Raw genomic sequence first — 22,787 nt, 5'->3', positions numbered from 1 at the left:
ATCACAGCGAGGACGCTTTTTCCACCATAATTGCTTCTGTTCACATAAAATACCCCAAATAATCATTTCATTGGGTCTTTAAACCTGAACTTGCTGTCTTATAGACTTTTTGTACTTAGTTCTCCTCAACTATATGTCTTACCATTTGAAGCATTGACATCGCCAACTAATTTAATACATTAAGACCTGGAAACCACTTTAACTATTGTATGCTTTAACTATTAAAAAATATCAGATATACATGCTGAGTGTCGCTCTGCGAGCTTGTAGATCTGATATTTTAGAAGAATCGTGTGTTTTTTTGTTGTTGTTTTTTTTGCAAATCGAACAATTGTAACTCATACAGAATATTTTGAGACGGGGGTCAACGGCCAAATACATATGATTCTATGGGTCCTTGACATGAAAAAGTTTGAGAACCACTGACGTAGAAACATGATTTTTTTCAAAAACCCTGAAGGATTTAGAGGACATTTAAAGAATTGGGTCATCAATATTTGACATGCACAAATTGTTAAAATTTTTCAAAAATAGCAGATCTACAAGTTTGTATATCTGTTATTTTTGAATAGTTAAAGCATAAAAGAATGGTTAAAGTACTAATAATGCGTAATAATGCGTTCCAGGCCTAAATAAGGAAGAAAGGACTACGACGGACGGTTATACTTGCGTTTCTCGAAAGAGAATGTAAAACAGTCGGAACAGGTCAAACCCCAAACATACATTACACACTGCTAGCCTGGTAAACCGACCCACCGACATGGTTTACCAGGCTAAAGGCCCATTCCCACTGGGCCAGGCATCAGTGCTGGGGGAGGCCATATCCACAACTTTCCAACGTCCCATCGTGCATTGCGTAGAAGGCGAGCGGCATTTCCGGCGTCGCAGCCGAGTGTGATCCACAAGCTGACAACGGTTGCATCTGCGACGCGACATGAGCTTGTATGTCGCTTATGCAGAAACGGGTGGATATCGTCGTTAAAAATGATTTAGTGAAAACAGCCGATCTACAAGCACACAACGCCTCGCACCGCGAGGCGTTGTGTGCTTGTTGATCTGCTGTTTTCACTATCTTTGTACAACGGCCTTGTATGATGAAGCAGGGCTTTACTTTACGAAACATACAAATTTGAAACTTGCAGATACGAGGTTTCTGCCCGACAGTGACGGTATACTGTAGGCTACACATTTATTTTGGTATAGCTAGTTGATGCTCAAAAATAGAACCATGCTCCGAGAGATTTTGATGCACCCACTTGATGCCTCCAGTGTGACTGCAGCCATTAAAAACAATGGGTGCGCTTCCGGATGGGAGCGTCTGGCAATGTCTACTGCAGGGGTTCTCAAAGTGGGTGACGGGGCACCCTGGGGTGCCGCGACGGCAGTCCAGGGGTGCCGCGGGATAATTTGATAATATTTGAAATGTATCAATCTGACAGAATTAGTCAATCTGTCATTAAACAGACGGGCGCGTTTATCCGCACGGATAAAACAGACATTTTTTTTTTTTTTTTTAAGAAAACAATGATTCTCTACGACCTCATGCACACCAGATCCGAATTAGCCGTGCGACGAGTGGCTGCGGCCGTGCGTTTTTTTCTCGATCGAACCCATTTCGATTCGTGCGTCTTGTCGCATGCGGTAAAAAACTCATCACTCCTTTTATGACTCCTTTTGGGATCCGCAGCGCCGATTCCGCACAGCCTTGCACACCAAATCCAATGCGTTTTATTCATGCAGCAAACGCAACTGTCCTGTGTGCAAATGGCTTTAGAACACACACATCACACACTAGAACACCTAATATTTGTTTTGTGAATCGATTAACCACTAATGCTTTATTTTATACTTCATCAAATAACAGTGTCATCCTTTTTGGGAATTCTGCCCAAAATAGGGATACATTACTAGTAAGACGCCTCAGGGCGACAAGTCGCTTGTCCTCCCTAAAGGGTTTGTTCTCCCTAAAGGGCGAACTCGTGACGTCAGAGCATGATGACATCATGATGACACATCATGATTGACAAAATATATTTAGTATAATTTTTTATAATTTTAAAGTTATTTTCAGTCAGTTCTAAGCAAAATGGCTATGATCTCGTTTTCCTCGCAACATAATCACTAAAATATGCTATAAATATAAGATGCTGGGAGTAAAAATTTGGAATATAATGTAGGTGTGCCTTGGATGAAAAGAAATATTTATAGGGGTGCCCGAGGCAAAATATTTGGGAACCCCTGGTCTACTGTATGTGTCAGCGCCTTTACCTGACCATTTGTCCATTTGTAAGTCTGAAAGTGTACAAATGGAACCAAATTTTGGTTCCATTTGTACACTTTCAGACTTACAAATGGATCAATTAACATTGAGGTATTGTACTGTGTGTGCAGTCTAGCGGTCCCACTGCGCAGGTTGGGTTGAGATAAAAACAAAAGCATATCATAATGAATGGATACCAAAACAATCTTTATTAATCATTGAGTCTCAAATACATATTTGGGTCTCTATTTTGTAGTATTCCGGGACGCGAAGAAATGATAACGCAGTCTTGTCTAAGAGCATGCAAGAACACCAAGTGGAAATGCTCCAATGAAGCTCAACTCCATTAGTCTAGTGTTGTATTGATCAGGGCTTTGATGAGGGCCTTTTTAAAATTAAGATACATTACACTTCTGTTCTCGAACCATTAGACCATAGATTCTAAAAAGAAATAAAAGACACAGCAAACCACTTTCCATTACACCGCTTTCGACTTGTCTTGTTATTTGTTCTTTAGCTCGTTTTTCAACCTCGCTGAGTTTAATTAGACATCCATTTTTCAATTAGTTTCCAGTGAACATGATTGTGTTGCTGTTGTTGTTGGTAGCGGGAGGCCCTATGAACACGTTTAGGGGAGCCTAATCTATGAGCAATTTCCTGTTTTATGTTTATGACATTTTAAAAGAAATGTCATACAGTAGCAGATCTGTCATTTTCCCTGCTTTTAACAATTTCTTTGACATTCTTTAGAAGTTTTATATTTTTGCCTGATATTTAGCACTTAAAACTCATCACCTAGGGACTGCACCTTTCAGGGACTCACGATAAACATATGTGTTAAAACGCTCAAAACTATTATTTAAACTGTGGTGAAAACCGTGGCACTTTTGGGAGTGTATGTTGAAAACCGGGACATTGTGGTGTTGTAGGGATATTTGTCAGGACTTGGGACACCCAGCTTGAAACCAGGACAACCCCGGCAAAACCCGGGACGCCTGGTCACCGTCGTTTAAAGGGGAATACCACTCTTTTTCAACATTGAACTATGTCATTAATATACCTTAGAGTTTTGTGTGGAAATAAGAAAAAGTAATGTTGTGATCAGTGACATCATGTCATGATGTATCTTCATGATCATCTTCATGATGATCATGCCGCGAGATAATTTGATAATATTTGGAATTTATTTGGACACTTGAAAAAAATGTTTAGCATCATTTTAAACTTGATGTACAAAGTTATTTTCAGTCAGTTCTAACCAAAATGGCTCTTATCTCAACGTTTTCCTCGCAACATAATCACTAAAATATTGTCACTGTCGGGCAGAAACCTTGTATCTCCAAGTTTCAAATGTGTACGTCTTTTGGTAAAGCAAAGCCCTGCTTCATCATACAAGACTGTCGCACACAACGCCTCGCATGTGCTTGTAGATCTGCTGTTTTAGTACATTTTATAGATGATAAATACAAAACGAACGGTTTTGGACATACAAGGTTTCCACCTGACAACGACGATATGCTATAAATATAAGGTGCCGTGAAAATTATAAAGTAGCGGTGCCTCGGATTACAAAAATATTTATGGGGTGCCCTGAGACAAAAAAAAAAATTGGGAACCCCTGCTCTAAGGTATATTAACGACATAGTTCAAAGTTGAAAATGAGTGGTATTCCCCTTTAAGTGCTTGAAACACTTGTTGCATAATGACTGAGGGATGAGTTGAGGAGCAACGGGCACGATGTCCTTCACACCTAATTGTATTGACACTACAACCGCTGAAGGTTCTGAAGCATGAAGTGATCCGCGACTCGCGAAGAGCCGCGATCTCAGCGTGATTGAAAACAGAACGGTGCACTTATGAAGAGCCGCTGAAGGGTTCTCATGCTGTAGCTCTGCCTGTCAGTAGAGTGCAGTCATGTGCTGCATGCTGCAGGCTGGCCTCTCATGTAGAAGCACTTCACTCGTTGATATAGTCTAACTGTAGACACGATGTCAGCACTATTTGAACCCGATGACCATGACTAATTCGGCAATATAGATTTCCCTGCCAGGAAAACGCCTCCCTTTCTCAGTCCAGGTTGTCCCTACCGCAGGCCTTAAAGGAGTGCAAATCCCTAGCCTCCTTCAAAATTGGTCTGAAAAGTCACCTTCAGACGGCTGCTACTCGTGACTTGTAAAATGACTAAGCCCCGTCTGTTTTTTTTATTCTTTTACTTTTCTGCTTTTGTAATTGATGTTATCCTATGTAAAGTATTATGTTCTATTCGTCTGTCTTTCAATGTTACATGAGATACATAAAGTGGTTCCTGTGTAAATAAGCCGTAAAGCTTACTAGGATCTCCTTTTAGTTGACCTTGTACCAGTGATTTGTGCTGTCATGAAACTGTACTTTTTTTCTATTGCAAACTGCTAACTCTTCAAACAATCAATCAAACAATCAGTGTTAACATACATTAAATTGCCAAATCACAATAATTTGGCAACGTGTTATGACTACATGCTAAAGATGTGTAATATTGTCAATATATTAGATGTTGGCAGTATAGTCTTGTTCCAGCAAAGATATGCAAAGATATAACTCCATACACACACGCACGCACACACACACCCACACCCTTGCACGCTTACACGCGCGCGCACACAGAGAGCGTCTGAACTTGACTCAAACAAACTCCAAGCTATAAATAACACCAACTTTTTCATCGCCGTATGGGGTTTGTCAGTCCCTGGGCCAAGCTAAAATGTTTGTCCTATACGGAGGAGTATCATTACTTTAGCTGAAACCACCCACCACCCCACTGTCTGCTTCATTACTTGTTGGCAACGTGGGGTGAGATTAATCACACGTATCAGAGGTGGGACTCGCAGTCGTTCCGGTGAGCATCTCAGGGACTGGGTTACATATCGTCGTTTTCGGGTGAAAACCTTGTATATCCAAAACCGTTAGTTTTGCATTTATCATTTTGAAAATGATTTAAACTAGTGAAAACAGACGATCTACAAGCACACAATGCCTCGCGCTGCGAGGCGTTGTGTGCTGTGCTTGTAGATCTGCTGTTTTCACTACTTTTGTGCGACGGCCTTGTACGATGAAGCAGGGCTTTGCTTTGCAAAAGAACATACACATTTGAAACTTGGAGATACGAGGTTTCCGCCCGACAACGACGATATCCTGGTGAGGCTTGTGTGTGCACTGTGTGGCACCTCTGTAGTAGCAACCAACCATGACTAATACACCAAAAACATGCTGTAAACAACATGTTAACCCCTTAAACCCTGTATGCCTTGTTGACCGGAGGAGTCCCACAGGGATCTACGCTAGATCCCCTCCTGTTTCTTTTTTCTTTTTTCTTTTTTTTTTTTATCCCTCTTCACCAAAATCTCATGCTCGAGACCCTAATCCAGAATACGGCCGCTAGGGTTAAGGTGGTTAAGATGTTTTTTTCCATGCAGGTGGGGTATACAAATATCGTAGGTGGAAACCTCATATGTCCAAAGCTGTTACTTTTCAGGATGCAAATAAAGAAATAGCAAAAGTAGGAGATCTACAAGCTCAAAACGTGTAGCCTCGCGCCACGTTTAGTATGATCAGGAAGGGTTTTAACTCTTTTACCAGAATTTACCGTATATGATTTTATAAGGATCTATTGATGTCTCTCGATGTCTTATAATGCCATAAGCGATTTTATAAAAAATATTCATCTATTATTTCCAACCACAATTTTTTGTAAAAGGCCAGCGTATCCCCTCATCGTGTTGTGAAAAGAAAAAAACAGCCGATCTACAAGCACACAACGCCTCGCACCGCGAGGCATTGTGTGCTTGTAGATCATCTGTTTTCACTACTTTTGTGCGATGGCCTTGTATGATGAAGCAGTGCTTCACTTTGCGAAAACATTTACAAATGTGAAACTTGGAGATACGAGGTTTCTGCCCGACAGTGAAGATATGTGCGCTCCAGATTTGAGACTAGCGTTACGGGAGCTGCTACTGCTGTACACACCCGCGCCACCCCTCAGTGCTCAGGAGCGTTCGTTCGGCGGAAAGAGAGTTAATTTACAACAACAAAACAATATGGAGATAAGAGGTTTCTACCCGACATCAACAATATACAAAATCCACACATACACGCACACACACACACACATGTACTGTACGCATGTGTGGAGGCACACACACATACGTGCACACAGTAAACGCGCAGCGCGCACCTCTCTGGAGGATGGAAATGATGCTGACCAACCCGTTAATTACAAGCCACTTCTCCCCATCAGGCCTTGCTTCGTGACATGCCATTAATCACACTTTCTCGCCTCCTTCCCTTGCTATCGATCGGTATAATTTTGACTCTGGCACCCTTTAAAAAAAGAAAATCCTATATTTTCTGTTCAACTAAGCCGTGATCCTCCTCTCTCCAGCTCAGGCTTGTTGTTCCCCTTGTCCCTTCCAAAGTCACTCCTTCCCGCAGTCGCTAACAACCCCTCACCTTGAGGAAGAACTTCAGTTGATGGTTGAAGTTAACCTACTGTATTTAGACTTGGAACGTGTTATTACGCATTATTACTTTAACACTTTTATGCTTTAACCAACAACAACAAAATTGCAGATATACAAGCTCACAGCACGAGTGCCGCGGTGCGAGCTTGTAGATCTGCTATTTTAGTGGGGGAAGAAAACATGAAAATTTGAATAATTTGACCCGATTCTATAAAATGTCTTCTAAATCCTTCTTGTAAATCAGTGGTGCTCAAACTTTTTCATGTCAAGGACCCCCAAAATGATATGTGTTTGGCCGCGGACCCCCATCTCAAATTATGTTGTTCAAGGGACCACCCAGGAGCAAATATTTCAAAGATGTGTGCGGTACTCTGTGCCACGCTGTGAGCTTGTATATCTGCTATTTTCTTTTTCTTTACAATTAAGCAGGTAACTTACAATAAGCAGGTAATACATCAATACAATAAGCAAGATAATAAGCAAGATAATATGTCAATACATCAACAACAATACAACAAATGCAATATCAGTCTAGAAAACAATAACATAGGTAGACCACGCACCTAATCAGTGAAAACTTTTTTGTAAAAAACCTAAACATGCTATCTAGCTTTCATGTATGGTCATAGAGGGTAGGCGAGTGCTATGTAAGTGCTATGGGTTTATGTGGAGTCTGAAGAGGTGAGTCTTCAGTCCACGGCGGAAGCTAGGGAGTGAGTCTGTAGTTCTAAGTGCGACAGGGAGTTTATTCCACAGTTTGGGGGCCAGAAGGGCGAACTGTCTAGGAGTGGATTTTGGACCCGGGGGAGGGAGCCGCGTTTAAACGGACAGTTAATTACAACGCAGTCGCGTATGACTCCCATGCCCTGCGTCAAATAACGCCATGCTTCATTTTCCATCTCTCTCTCTCTCTCTCTCTCTCTCTCTCTATCTCTCTCTCTCTCTCTCTCTCTCTCTCTCTCAGATGAGACCAGCCTTAAGATGAACAGCGTGGACCATGTCCCCCAGACGTTTGCCAGTCACAGCCGTGTCCCAGTGGAGACACTGGCCCAGGGAGAGGGACGGGGACGGGGATGGGGGCCAGCGCTGCAGCATGGAGCAGACATGTTGAAGCCAGACCCCAGGGACACCTTCTACAGCAGTAAGTCCATGTGCCTGGAATCATCTCCCACAGCTGCTACTTCCCTGTGTCAGTCTCTATGTCTGAGTAGACCGCGATCGATACCATTTTCGGGTTTCTGATCTGGTCGGAGCGGAAATCACTTCCCGTCACCAGAACCAGAACCTCCAAAATGATTCCCCTAGTTTAGAATTGGTTTAAATCGGTATCATCGTTTGGTTTCTCTTGGTATAATAATCGTTTGGTATGTTCCTATTTTATTCTAACTTCCCTATTTCACCAATGAGTTTACTGTAGCCCCTAGAACTACCTATTGTATGTAGGGAGCAAATTGCCTCTTCCCAATTCAGAGTTTGCACCCTTCAAAGTGCAGGCCTAGCTATAGGGTAGGGTAGTGTGTTGAATCGTGGGGGGGGGGGGGGGGGGCGTTGCATTGTGAACTCCGCTATCCAACAAAGGGCTAGGGGGAAAATAGTGCACATTCAAAGGGTAGGTTTGAAGGGGTCTACGAAATGGGACAGCACCCGGAGCGCCCCTGTGACGTCATAGCACTTGAAACCCACACTTAGTAGTGTCCTCCCCCTGGGAAGGGGCTAATGAGTTGGTGATATACTGAATGTCTGATTGTCAGGTTGACTGTCAGCTCCCCTGTCTGTCTCAGTGATCATCATTTACTCTCTGTCATACTCTGTCTGTCTGTGTGTGTGTGTGTGTGTGTGTGTGTGTGTGTGTGTGTGTGTGTGTGTGTGTGCGTGTGTGCACGCGCGCGCGTGTGTGTGTGTGTGTGCGTGCGTGCGTGCGTGCGTGCGTGCGTGTGTATATTACATAATATATTGAGGACGTTTTCATGTAATTTATCCTCTTGTATTCCTATTTGTACGCCTTTGTCTGACCACTAGGAACCACCCAATACAGTTAGCACTAATCACACACATGCTCTCTCTCTCTCTCTCTCTCTCTCTCTCAGCGCCTATGATCGACCCCTCCCGGCTTGAAAACGTACTGCCCGCCTGTCTCTACTCGCCCACCTACGTGGTCAAAGACTTCCCCATCGCCAGATACCAAGGCCTGCAGTTTGTAAGTGACCCCTCCGCTACAGCCCCCCCACCCTTGGGGACACACCGTTTGTGATCGTAGATGTCTGTGCGTGTGTGCGTGCGTGTGACACATACGTACGTGTGTGTGCATGCTTTTGCTAGCGTGTTTCTTTGTGGGTTAACAGGCTAACGGAGGTTTCAGACTAATAATAGCTCTGCAGGGTCATTTGAAGCACGTCCAAATTCTAGCCGCTGCCCTCGTCCGTTGCCAGAGGCGAGGCATTAAGTAGTCAGCAGGGTCCACAGTGTTCACGCAGACTGGACTGAGAGGCAGCGAGCAGAAAGGCTACGTCCACGTTGGCTCCACATTAGATATGCCTCACCTCTCCTTTTCTTTTAACTACTGTACATCAATGCTAAAGGTACATGCATGGTGGACAGGGTTGAGTGTTGCCGCCCTCTATGGGACAACGTGAGTTACCGCAATAGCAACATGGGTAGATGGACGGACAGACAGACAGACAGACAGACAGACAGACAGACAGACAGACAGACAGACAGACAGAGAGCAATAGTATCAGTGATGAAATGCCTTGTGAGCTTATAGTAGATCTTATTTCACTATTATTTGAAAATCTATTCATTTTTTTCCTTCAGTACAGCAGTGCATTGATATTGAAAGGAAAATTAACTAGGTATGAACTTAAAGAATGACTTCACCACTTTTCAACCTATCTTCGTATAATTGCTCCTCAGTAATGTTCATGTTCTACTTGGTCTGTGTGTCTCAGAGGAGGGTTGTGGGCAGGTCAGAAACACATCGTCTTGTGACATCATCGATGGAGAATCCAAGCTAATAGAAAATGCAGGCTTTCTATTCCTGAAAAGTTGCAATTTTAAAGTGGAAGCCATTGTTCTCGCGATAATAAAAATCTGTCAAACGATGATGTCACAAGACTATGGATTTCTGAACTTCCCACAGCTCTCCTAAGAGACTTGGACAAAGTAGATTTTTTTTATGAACATTAGTGAGGACCTATTATATGAAGACGGGTTGAAAAGTAGTGAAGTAGTCCTTTAAGTATTTTTAAAGGGATGTGCTCCATTACTTTAACCATATTTTATACTTCGGCTATTCATATTTCACTAATTAAAAGTTTACGAAAAACTAAAAATATTTTTTTCTATGGAGTTAAGAGGTTTCTGTCTGACTGCAACAAAGTGAAAGTTGCTCTGTCAAATGTGTACTTGAGTTAAAGTTAAAGTGGTTAAAACAGATGTCACGCTACATTTCCTAATTTATCTTGGGACCCCCCTGGTACCCTCCTCAAGGACCCCCGGGGGTCCCCAGAACCCACATTGAGAACCAATGTAGTAAGGAGGACTACCGAAGTGTTACCCGGAAATGTCAGGGAAAATGCCACCACTCTCATTAAATGAGAGGAAATTGCACGATAATTACAGTATTTACAGACATGGTGTGTGCGTGTGTGTGTGTGTGTGTGTGTGTGTGTGTGTGTGTGTGTGTGTGTGTGTGTGTGTGTGTGTGTGTGTGTGTGTGTGTGTGTGTGTGTGTGTGTGTGTGTGTGTGTGTGTGTGTGTGTGTGTTTCTCTTAATCACCATGTTGTTCTCTTTATGTTCCATTTATGTGACTGTTTACCTTGCTCTGTGTTGACTGGGGATCATGCTTACAAAATGGAAACATAGCCTATCGCCACTGTCGGGCAGAAACCTTGTATCTCCAAGTTTCAAATTTGTACCTTTTTTCGCGAAGCAAAGCCCTGCTTCACCATACAAGGCCGTTGTACAAAAGTAGTGAAAACAGCAGATCTGCAAGCACTTATTGTTTGTATAAGTGCTTGTATAATAAAATGCCATGTATTTTTTACGACTGTTTCTCTGATGATATCTTCTGCATAGTACTGTGTTCTATCTGTCTGTCATGCAATGTTATATGAGTTTTAAAAAAGGATCTCAATTGAAACAAGCCATAGGCTTTCTTGGGCGTATCCTTTTAGTTTACCTTGAACTGTACCGTCATGAAACTATCTTTTCCTATGCAAACTTCTAATAAATTATTTGATCAATCACTCAGTCAATCAACACTGCTTACTCTTCATGGGGCGTGTAATTGATAGAAAAGGGTGAACTACTCCTTTAAACCCTGTACACACCACAACTGGGGGTCTAATGTTAACTCCATAGACAAAACAGAAAAAGTACAAAACTATGGCACCACCTCTTTACTATTCTGGTTTGCGTTGTTTTATCATTGATGTGAATATTGAAATTGAAAATCTCGATGACACTGCAAATGATGGCAGCCTCGATCAGAGTTACTACAGGAGGTCCTCCAAATCTTTGTGTGATAGAAACTTTGATAGAGAACTGTGATAGAGAACGTTAGCCAAAAATAGCAGATCTACAAGCTCGAAGCGTTGTGAGCTTGTAGATTGGCTATTTTCGGCAGGTTTGGTGTTAAGGGGGAAAAGAGCAGAGTAAGTACAGAGTGAAAGGTCAAGTTTAATTATTTCAAGTATTGACCGTTCAAGTGGTTAAATATCTGAGAACACAAATTGACTGTCAAACAATGAAATTATATGGATTCTATGAAAAGGTTGTGGGGGTCCCTGCTTCACCTCTCTCTCAACTAAGGGGTCCTTGGCCTGAAAACGTTGAAGACCCCCGCTTTTGAGAATAAATAAAGGTTTGAATGAATAAATCTTCCTACCGTTAGTGCCTGTTGAGATTGGCACATTTTCTGGGGCAACCTGGGTGAAATCTGCCAATCTCAACAGGCACTAACGGTACCAACTCCCCTGCAGGTGTACCTGTCCTTCGTCTACCCCAATGACTTCACCCGTCTCACCCACATGGAGAGAGAGAACAAGTGCTTCTACAGAGAGTCTCCCATCTACCTGGAGAAGTAAGTAAGAGAGAGATGAAAATTGCCTTGTTCAAACTCTCCTGAATTTGAATGCAGCATCTTATGTTGAAAGAATTGCCCTCTCTGTGTAGAAATCCATGCTGTGACGCCACATCTCCAGTATCCACTTAATTATGCTTAGTATAGTACCGAAAATAGCCGACCTCCTAGCTTGGAGGTCTGCTATTTTTGATATTTTCACCAAAAGGCCCCTTTAGACATTTCAGCCCCTGCCTCTAACATTCTCTGCATGTCCCTTTTGTTGTTGTTGTTGTCGTCATCACTGCCTGTGTGATGTGTGCTTGGGTGGAGGTCATGTTGGTTCTCTGTCGTACACGCCTGATCATATACGTACGCCTCCGCGTCTTCACCAAAGCCGTGTTTCATCGCGATGCGACCGCCCTCGGCAAAGGAGGGCTGTCAGAAAATCCTCTGTTAATGAGTGTGTGTGTGTGTGTGTGTGTGTGTGTGTGTGTGTGTGTGTGTGTGTGTGTGTGTGTGTGTGTGTGTGTGTGTGTGTGTGTGTGTGTGTGTGTTCTTCTGTGTCTGACAGGTTTGGTTTCTACAAGTATATGAAGATGGATGAGGAAGAGGATGACAGATCGTTCTTCTTCCCGAACCCAGATGGTAGCTGCTAATGAATGCACACACACACACACACACACACACACACACACATGCACGCATGTACACACATGCACGCACACATGCACACACACACACACACACACACACACACACACACACACACACACACACACACACACACACACACACACACACAAACACATTTGTATTACTATGCTTGTGAGGACACTGACATTTTAGGATGCAGATCTTATGAAAGACGTTTCTAGCATTCTTCGCCATAATTCCAAGCCTAAGCCCTAAACCTAACCCCCACATACCTAATATTCCATACCTCAACCCTAATATTTTGGCGCAGTGGTTAGTGCTTCGCCTCACAGCTAGAAGGTCCTGGGTTCAATTACCTCCGGGGGACGCTGTGGGTGCTGGCGGCGTGTTCCTCCCTCCGCGCTATCAGTCCCCACACCCTAGGTGGGGATGGCGTTAGGGCCTTTCTGTGTGGAGTTTGCATGTTTTCCCCATGACTCCTAGGGTTGATACCATCACAAAAACATGCAGTAATCCTGGTCTCAATAATGCCTCCCCCTGGCCAGCCGGGGCGCCTGATGGAGGGGAAAGGAACTGGTTGGAATAACGTGTTCCTTCCACGTGCTACGTCCATCCCAGGGAAATCCCCCCTGTCAGGTGAAAAGAAACAACTTGGACTGCCCATGCATTGAAGGAAGCATGAGGTTTGTCTGTTGTCTCCCTAGGCGCGGCAGAGGGAGAGCAGAGCCCAGGATTACATAGGCAATTGGCACTGGGTGAAATGGGTTACAAAATCGTGGGATAAAAATTATAAAGAAAAGAAAAAAAGTCCTTAAATTGTCACTTTATAAATGTGCAGATAACCTGTATACACTTATACTGTGTGTTGGTTTGTTTACCATTGAGTGAGAAAATACATGACATTAAGCTAATCATCTGGGGACCCCACAACATAATTTGAGGACCCCACTTGGGGTCCCGACCCCAAGTTTGAGAACCACCGGATTAACCCATGCTTCCCCTCTGGCCCGTCCTTCCTCACAGACTTCCTGGAGGAAGAGGAAGGGGTGGACCCCGAGGACGAGGCGGAGATGGTGGGCACCCAGCCGCCGCCGCGTCCCCCCAAGAAGAGCCCTCCACACGGCCACACCCCCTCCAGGCCCTCCTCCCCCCGGCACCGCGGACCCCCGGGGACCACTCCCACTGGAAGAGAGGAAGATGACGAAGAGGAGGTGATGTGCAGACTTGACTAACTATGGGATCTCCCAATGAGTCACGAGTTATATTATATCAACTAGAAATACTGTTCCTTCGAAACAGTGTGGGCTCGATTCCAACCCAACAAATAGGATACTTTAAGGTACTGTAAGGTACAGTACCTTACAGTATTGTACTGTACCTTACTATACTGTACTGCACCTTACTGTACTGTACTGTACTGTACTGTACTGTACTGTACTGTACTGTACTGTAACTTACTGTACTTTACTGTACTCTACTGTACTGTACTTTACTGTATTCTACTGTAACTTACTGTACTTTACTGTACTCTACTGTACCTTACTGTACTGTACTCTACTGTACCTTACTGTACTGTACTGTACTGTACCTTACTGTACTATACTATACTGTACTCTACTGTACCGTACTGTACCTTACTGTACTGTACTCTACTGTACCTTACTATACTGTACTTTACTGTACTCTACTGTACTTTACTGTACTCCACTGTACCTTACTGTACTTTATTCTACTTTACTGTACTTTATTGTACTTTACTGTACTCTACTGTACCTTACTGTACTGTATTGTACTTTACTGTACCTTACTGTACTGTACTCTACTGTACCTTTCTGTACTGTACCTTTCTGTACCTTACTGTACTTTACTGTACTCTACTGAACCTTACTGTACTTTTACTGTACTCTACTGAACCTTACTGTACTGTACATATTCTATGTGTTCTAGATCTACATTTTTGATTCTGTGTTTGGGAACCAGCAACTGTCAAATGGACTCCAACTGTAGTGGAGTATATTGAGTGCATATACTGTAGGCTAACAATCCCAGATCACATCTGTCCTCCACTATGTCTATAACCAAGGCGTTCTTCTATGTGGCCACTCCAGACTGAGGAGTGGAGCATGGCTTTTATTGTGTTTGTGGATCTGACTTGGAAATGCATTGGTTTTGATATCTCCCTGACAACCAACAACAACCACTAATATGGCTGACTGTCCCTGCGGGCTCTAGGATATATGGCTATGGGATTTACATCCCATCGCCCGGACTTGATTCTTGATCACAGCTGTGTAATCAGTAGAGTGGAGAGGGACATTTATTTATAGTTTTAACTATAACTATAGTTTTATACATCACACAGCTTAGACATTTGGATCAAATCAGAGAGCAGACCTGTGTGAACGCAATGATATAGATAGCATATCTGAAGTGTGAACACTGCAGCCACAGCGCCTTAACATAAACATGGGTCTATTATCCTTCTCTCCACTCACTAAACCCATTGGAAATGCATTGGGTGCTTAAAGTTAAACATTTTTATTTTTTTATATTTATACTACAAAACATTTCAAAACCAAAAATACAAGCACACCAGAGATTCCGTTAGCCGGTATTTACCGGCCATTGGCCGGTTAAATGTTTAATTGGCCGGTAATTATAAAGTCCACCGGCCACCGTGGCCGGCTGGGTAAATGCCTCTTAGGCTATTTTATCATTTAATCTTATTATACACATAATTATTTGTTTAAAGTAGTAAAGCTACAACCATTAAAACCTATCATAATTTTAAATTTGTATCATGTTCTGTGAGTCTGTCTGACAACAGCGGAGCTCACCGCCACTGCTGCTGCTTCATGCTGCGCTGTAGTGGTGGGACGTTCGCGAACGAATCGAGTCTTTTGAACGGCTCTTTGAAATGAACGATAGCATTGTGAGCTAGAATGAGCCAGTCTTTTGAACGGCTCTTTGAAAGGAACGGACCCCAGAGATCCGGCTCACTTCAAAGAGCCATAAATCCCATCTCTACTGCGCTGTGCATTGGAAATATCAGAGCTTCAAGCTCACAACAAGGCGAAACGCGCGGCGCTGTGAGCTTGTATGTCTGCTATTTTAGACACGCACACGCCTTACGGAGAAGCACACATCTCGTTTCACAGCTGACAGTTCCAGCACCTTGTAACAATCAGCGTGGGTTTAGTGTTAGTATAATCAGAACAGAACTGGGGTTCTGAGGTAATCAAGCTGGACCCAGTAGGCCTAGACGATAATAAAAAAGGGACCCGAACTCTGTGGAATCATGGATATTATACAAGCACGCACATGACTTTATGATCGCATGGATGTGATGCCATCGTGGTCAAAGCAACAGAGGCAAGTCAACCTTCCTTGCGCCATGCATCATAACATAACATTAACAAAATAAAACAAATGTGTGTAAAAGGTTTAATGAGACGTGAAGCCAAAATCATATACTATTAACTTATTGATTTGTAGGCCACTGTGTGGCAGGGCGCGCAAACGGTTCGCTTGCGTTGCGCGCCCACTTTAACTATTCACTTCTTTTTTTTGGCAAGCGATACCTCTACATAAGTAGATAGTTAGGATATTATTTTGTTGGAACATATTGCAATTGCACCTGTGATAAAGAGGAAGGAAGGCCAGCGCAAACATAACATGGTGTAATTATCAGTTGGGTGCACGGTGCACCATGCAGATACAGTATCTCATCTGCAAACACGTATGTGACGTTCAATATAATATGGCCGATAAATTAATTGATTGGCCGGTAAAATATAATCCTGCCGGCCAAGGTGGCCGGCCCCAAAAATGCCTAGCGGAAACCCTGAAGCACACGTGTCCTCAGTAAGCTGAACACATAAAAATTTGAATGGTGTTGAAAGGTGTAAGCGTTTAAGAGATGAATCGCGCCAAAGTTTTGAGGATACTGACTGACTGATAGATAAACTAGAAAAATATTGTTCCTTCGAAACAATTGTGGGCTCGCTTCAAGCCGGAAAACAATGGCTATAAAAGCACAAAATGTCAAGATCGCAGGCAGTGCTCTCTTTGACGTTACTGACGTCAAAGATTGGTCCATTTTGTTCCAAAAATGTGTTGTGCAAAAGTTGACCCGCTGGTGGCGCTATAACAGGCCAATGTGAGAAGGTTGGTATCTGTTCCTTGACCTATTGGGAATGTGCTTGCAAGATTTCACGCACATCCCAGGCTGTGTTCATGATTTGAGGTGTTTTTGGCTTTGGCCACTTTATCGCTGCTTGCAGCTATATTCATTATTATTATTTTTTTTGTGTGTGTGCACTTCATAGGCATATTAGATAAAGGTCCTTAGATTGTGTGTAGAATGTTTCATGCAAATTGCAAAAAAAAATCCTAACGGGTTTAAGCGTTTCACAAACTGCTCAAAATGATATAGCGCCCCCCTTTGGCCAATTGGGGTAAGATTGGTTTTAGTGATATTTGGACTAACACTCTACATCTTTGCCAAATGCCATGAACATGTTACTTTGCATGTATGATTTAGAGGCAGAAGAATAATTTGCATAAAACTGCAATATTCATTGAATTTATTTTAAAAAGCATGTTTCAATTTTAAAGAAATCCGATCTGACAGATCTTTAGATATCGGTCCAAAGTTCACGTAAAAAAAGTTTTGTGCACGTGGAGTGAAAATTCCAGAATAAAAGCGGGTTTACGCGTTTTACAAACTGCTCAATATGGCGGAAAATCGGGGGGCGGAGCTTACTTAACAACGACACAGATGTCTTCCGCTCGAGTCAAAGCACGCGTGTAACAAGTTGCATGTCTTCAAACGAAACGAGTCATGACTTATGCCCGTTTGAAGTTTGAATTTTCAAACGCTTCGTATAGCGCCCCCCTTTGGCCGATTGGAATAAAATTGGTTTCAGTGATACTTTGACTAACCCTCCACATCTTTGCCAAATGCCATGAACGTGTAACTTTGCATGTATGATTTAGAGGCCGAAGAATAATTTGCATAAAACCGCAACATTGATTGAATTATTAATAAAATATATTTCACTTTAAAAGAAATCCGCCGAGACTAGTTTGACCGTATTGGTCCAAAGTTCATGTGAAAAAAGTTTCATGCGCGTATCGCAAAGATCCCAGGAGGAGATAGATTTTTACTGTTTTTCATATAATTCCAAATTCTGAGGGATCTAAAGATCAGAGGTCAAAAGTCAGAGCGTAAAAATTGTTCGGCATGAGGAGACGCATACGTGTATACAGGTTTCATGGCTGTACGTATAACAGAGCATGAGCTATACCTGTTCAAAGTTCGCACTTTCGAAGGCTTCCTACAGCGCCACCATTTGGCCGATTGCTGTAAAAAGTAATAGCACACGTCGCCACAGTAAGCTGAACACATTGATGTTTTTATTTTCATTTTCTCACTAAGTATGTAGGAGTAGAAAGGAACCGAAGTTTTGAGGAGAACTTGATATGACGGTTAGATATTGTCACTAGAAAAATATTGTTCCTTCGAAACAATTGTGGGCTCTCTTCAAGCCGGAAAACAATGGCTATAAAAGTACAAAATGTCAAGATCGCAGGCAGTGATCTCTTTGACGTTACTGACGTCAAAGATTGGTCCATTTTGTTCCAAAAATGTGTTGTGCAAAAGTTGACCCACTGGTGGCGCTATAACAGGCCAATGTGAGAAGGGTGGTATCTGTTCCTTGACCTATTGGTAATGTGCTTGCAAGATTTCACGCACATTGCAGGCTGTGTTCATGATTTGATGTGTTTTTGGCCTTGGCCACTTTATGGCTGCTTGCAGCTATATTTATTATTATTATTATTAATATTATTTTTGTGTGTGTGCACTTCATAGGCATATTAGATAATGGTTCTTAGATTGTGTGTAGAATGTTTCATGCAAATTGCAAAAAAAATCTTAACAGGTTTAAGCGTTTCACAAACTGCTCAAAATGATATAGCGCCCCCCTTTGGCCAATTGGGGTAAAATTGGTTTCAGTGATATTTGGAATAACACTCTACATCTTTGCCAAATACCATGAACATGTTACTTTGCATACATGATTTAGAGGCAGAAGAATAATTTGCATAAAACTGCAATATTCATTGAATTTATTAAAAAAGCATGTTTCAATTTTAAAAAAATCCGATCTGACAGATCTTTAGATATCGGTCCGAAGTTCACATAAAAACAGTTTTGTGCACGTGACGCGAACATTCCAGAATAAAAGCGGGTTTAAGCGTTTCACAAACTGCTCAAAATGGTGGGAAATCTAAGGGCGGAGCTTACTTAACAAAGACACAGATGTCTTCCGCTCGAGTCAAAGCACGCGTGTAAGCAAGTTGCATGTCTTCAAACGAAACGAGTCATGACTTATGCCCGTTTGAAGTTTGAATTTTCAAACGCTTCGTATAGCGCCCCCCTTTGTCCGATTGGAATAAAATTGGTTTCAGTGATACTTTGACTAACCCTCTACATCTTTGCCAAATGCCATGAACGTGTAACTTTGCATGTATGATTTAGAGGCCGAAGAATAATTTGCATAAAACCGCAATATTGATGGAATTATTAAAAAAATATATTTCACTTTAAAAGAAATCCGACCAGACTAGTTTGACCATATTGGTCCAAAGTTCATGTGAAAAAAGTTTTGTGCGCGTAACGCAAAAATCCCAGGAGGAGATAGATTTTTACTGTTTTTTATATAATTCAAAATTCTGGGGGATCTAAAGGTCAGAGGTCAAAAGTCAGAGCGTAAAAGTTGTTCGGCATGAGGAGACGCATACATGTATACAGGTTTCATGACTGTACGTATAACAGAGCATGAGCTCTATCTGTTCAAAGTTCGCACTTTCGAAGGCTTCCTACAACGCCACCATTTGGCCGATTGCTGTAAAAAATAATAGCACACTTCGCCACTGTAAGCTGAACACATTGATGTTTTTATTTTCATTTTCTGTCTAAGTATGTAGGAGTAGAAAGGAACCGAAGTTTTGAGGAGAACTTGATATGACGGTTAGATATTGTCACTAGAAAAATATTGTTCCTTCGAAACAATTGTGGGCTCGCTTCAAGCCGTAAAACAATGGCTATAAAAGTACAAAATGTCAAGATCGCAGGCAGTGCTGTCTTTGACGTTACTGACGTCAAAGATTGGTCCATTTTGTTCCAAAAATGTGTTGTGCAAAAGTTGACCCGCTGGTGGCGCTATAACAGGCCAATGTAAGAAGGGTGGTATCTGTTCCTTGACCTATTGGGAATGTGCTTGCAAGATTTCACGCACATTGCAGGCTGTGTTCATGATTTGAGGTGTTTTTGGCTTTGGCCACTTTATCGCTGCTTGCAGCTATATTCATTATTTTTTTTTGTGTGTGTGTGTGTGCACTTCATAGGCATATTAGATAAAAGTCCTTAGATTGTGTGTAGAATGTTTCATGCAAATTGCAAAAAAAAATCCTAACGGGTTTAAGCGTTTCACAAACTGCTCAAAATGATATAGCGCCCCCCTTTGGCCAATTGGGGTAAGATTGGTTTTAGTGATATTTGGACTAACACTCTACATCTTTGCTAAATGCCATGAACATGTTACTTTGCATGTATGATTTAGAGGCAGAAGAATAATTTGCATAAAACTGCAATATTCATTGAATTTATTTAAAAAAGCATGTTTCAATTTTAAAGAAATCCGATCTGACAGATCTTTAGATATCGGTCCAAAGTTCACGTAAAAAAAGTTTTGTGCACGTGGAGCGAAAATTCCAGAATAAAAGCGGGTTTACGCGTTTTACAAACTGCTCAAAATGGCGGAAAATCGAAGGGCAGAGCTTACTTAACAACGACACAGATGTCTTCCGCTTGAGTCAAAGCATGCGTGTAACAAGTTGCATGTCTTCAAACGAAACGAGTCATGACTTATGCCCGTTTGAAGTTTGAATTTTCAAACGCTTCGTATAGCGCCCCCCTTTGGCCGATTGGAATAAAATTGGTTTCAGTGATACTTTGACTAACCCTCCACATCTTTGCCAAATGCCATGAACGTGTACCTTTGCATGTATGATTTAGAGGCTGAAGAATAATTTGCATAAAACCGCAATATTGATTGAATTTAAAAAAATATATATTTCACTTTAAAAGAAATCCACCGAGACTAGTTTGACCGTATTGGTCCAAAGTTCATGTGAAAAAAGTTTTGTGCACGTTATGCAAAAATCCCAGGAGGAGATAGATTTTTACTGTTTTTCATATAATTCAAAATTCTGGGGGATCTAAAGGTCAGAGGTCAAAAGTCAGAGCGTAAAAGTTGTTCGGCATGAGGAGACGAATACGTGTATACAGGTTTCATGGCTGTACCTAAAACACAGCATGAGCTATACCTGTTCAAAGTTCGCACTTTCGAAGGCTTCCTACAGCGCCACCATTTGGCCGATTGCTATAAAAAATAATAGCACACTTCGCCACTGTAAACTGAACACATTGATGTTTTTATTTTCATTTTCTCACTAAGTATGTAGGAGTAGAAAGGAACCAAAGTGTTTTGATACTTGCACTGACTGCCTGCCTAGTATAGAAATAATGACAATATCTAAAGTGTGCTCGCCTTATAGGCGAGCCCACAACTAGAAAAATATTGTTCCTTCGAAACAATTGTGGGCTCGCTTCAAGCCGGAAAACAATGGCTATAAAAGTACAAAATGTCAAGATCGCAGGCAGTGCTCTCTTTGACGTTACTGACGTCAAAGATTGGTCCATTTTGTTCCAAAAATGTGTTGTGCAAAAGTTGACCCGCTGGTGGCGCTATAACAGGCCAATGTAAGAAGGGTGGTATCTGTTCCTTGACCTATTGGGAATGTGCTTGCAAGATTTCACGCACATTGCAGGCTGTGTTCATGATTTGAGTTGTTTTTGGCTTTGGCCACTTTATCGCTGCTTGCAGCTATATTCATTATTATTTTATTTTTTTGTGTGTGTGCACTTCATAGGCATATTAGATAAAGGTCCTTAGATTGTGTGTAGAATGTTTCATGCAAATTGCAAAAAAAAATCCTAACGGGTTTAAGCGTTTCACAAACTGCTCAAAATGATATAGCGCCCCCCTTTGGCCAATTGGGGTAAGATTGGTTTTAGTGATATTTGGACTAACACTCTACATCTTTGCCAAATGCCATGAACATGTTACTTTGCATGTATGATTTAGAGGCAGAAGAATAATTTGCATAAAACTGCAATATTCATTGAATTTATTTAAAAAAGCATGTTTCAATTTTAAAGAAATCCGATCTGACAGATCTTTAGATATCGGTCCAAAGTTCACGTAAAAAAAGTTTTGTGCACGTGGAGCGAAAATTCCAGAATAAAAGCGGGTTTACGCGTTTTACAAACTGCTCAAAATGGCGGAAAATTGAAGGGCGGAGCTTACTTAACAACGACACAGATGTCTTCCGCTCGAGTCAAAGCACGCGTGTAACAAGTTGCATGTCTTCAAACGAAACGAGTCATGACTTATGCCCGTTTGAAGTTTGAATTTTCAAACGCTTCGTATAGCGCCCCCCTTTGGCCGATTGGAATAAAATTGGTTTCAGTGATACTTTGACTAACCCTCCACATGTTTGCCAAATGCCATGAACGTGTAACTTTGCATGTATGATTTAGAGGCCGAAGAATAATTTGCATAAAACCGCAATATTGATTGAATTATTAAAAAATTATATTTCACTTTAAAAAAAATCTGGTTGATCAATCTGACCGTATTGGTCCAAAGTTCATGTGAAAAAAGTTTTGTGCACTTGACGCGAAAATCCCAAGAGGAGATAGATTTTTACTGTTTTTCATATAATTCCGAATTGTGGGAGACCTAAAGGTCAGAGGTCAAAAGTTAGAGGGTAAAAGTTGTTCGGCATGAGGAGACGCATACGTGTATACAGGTTTCATGGCTGGACCTCAAACACAGCATGAGCTATACCTGTTCAAAGTTCGCACTTTCGAAGGCTTCCTACAGCGCCACCATTTGGCCGATTGCTATAGAAAATAATAGCACACTTCGCCACTGTAAACTGAACACATTGATGTTTTTATTTTCATTTTCTCACTAAGTATGTAGGAGTTGAAAGCGGACAAAGTATTGAGGAGAACTTGATATGCTCTGGTTGATAGATAAATAACTAGAAAAGCAGTTCCTGCAGAAACTGCGTGGGCTCGCTCGAAACTGTTATGAAGTAATAGTAGAAAATGCATTTAAGCGCAAGTTTTTTGAAAAAAAAAGTTTTTTGAAAAAAAGTTTTTTGAAAAAAAGT

General features: G+C 41.8%; 1 protein-coding gene across 1 annotated transcript in view; it reads left to right on the top strand.

The window, feature by feature from the left end:
- Nucleotides 1–22,787, top strand: part of b4galnt4a (beta-1,4-N-acetyl-galactosaminyl transferase 4a) — a gene marked incomplete at both ends in the record, with an annotated part of 477,817 nt that overhangs the window by 406,503 nt on the left and 48,527 nt on the right. Inside the window, 5 exons of the mRNA XM_080736977.1 lie at nucleotides 7,721–7,897; nucleotides 8,844–8,953; nucleotides 11,740–11,840; nucleotides 12,394–12,467; nucleotides 13,500–13,687. Coding sequence (XP_080593103.1) covers nucleotides 7,721–7,897; nucleotides 8,844–8,953; nucleotides 11,740–11,840; nucleotides 12,394–12,467; nucleotides 13,500–13,687 — 650 coding nt within the window. The remainder of the gene's footprint in view (nucleotides 1–7,720; nucleotides 7,898–8,843; nucleotides 8,954–11,739; nucleotides 11,841–12,393; nucleotides 12,468–13,499; nucleotides 13,688–22,787) is intronic.

The sequence above is a fragment of the Nannobrachium achirus genome (assembly GCF_963921795.1).
Source record: "Nannobrachium achirus genome assembly, chromosome: 11".
In the NCBI taxonomy this organism is placed as follows: Eukaryota; Metazoa; Chordata; class Actinopteri; order Myctophiformes; family Myctophidae; genus Nannobrachium; species Nannobrachium achirus.
The sequence above is the reverse complement of the archived record's forward strand: the minus strand, read 5'-3'. Positions and strand labels throughout refer to the sequence as shown.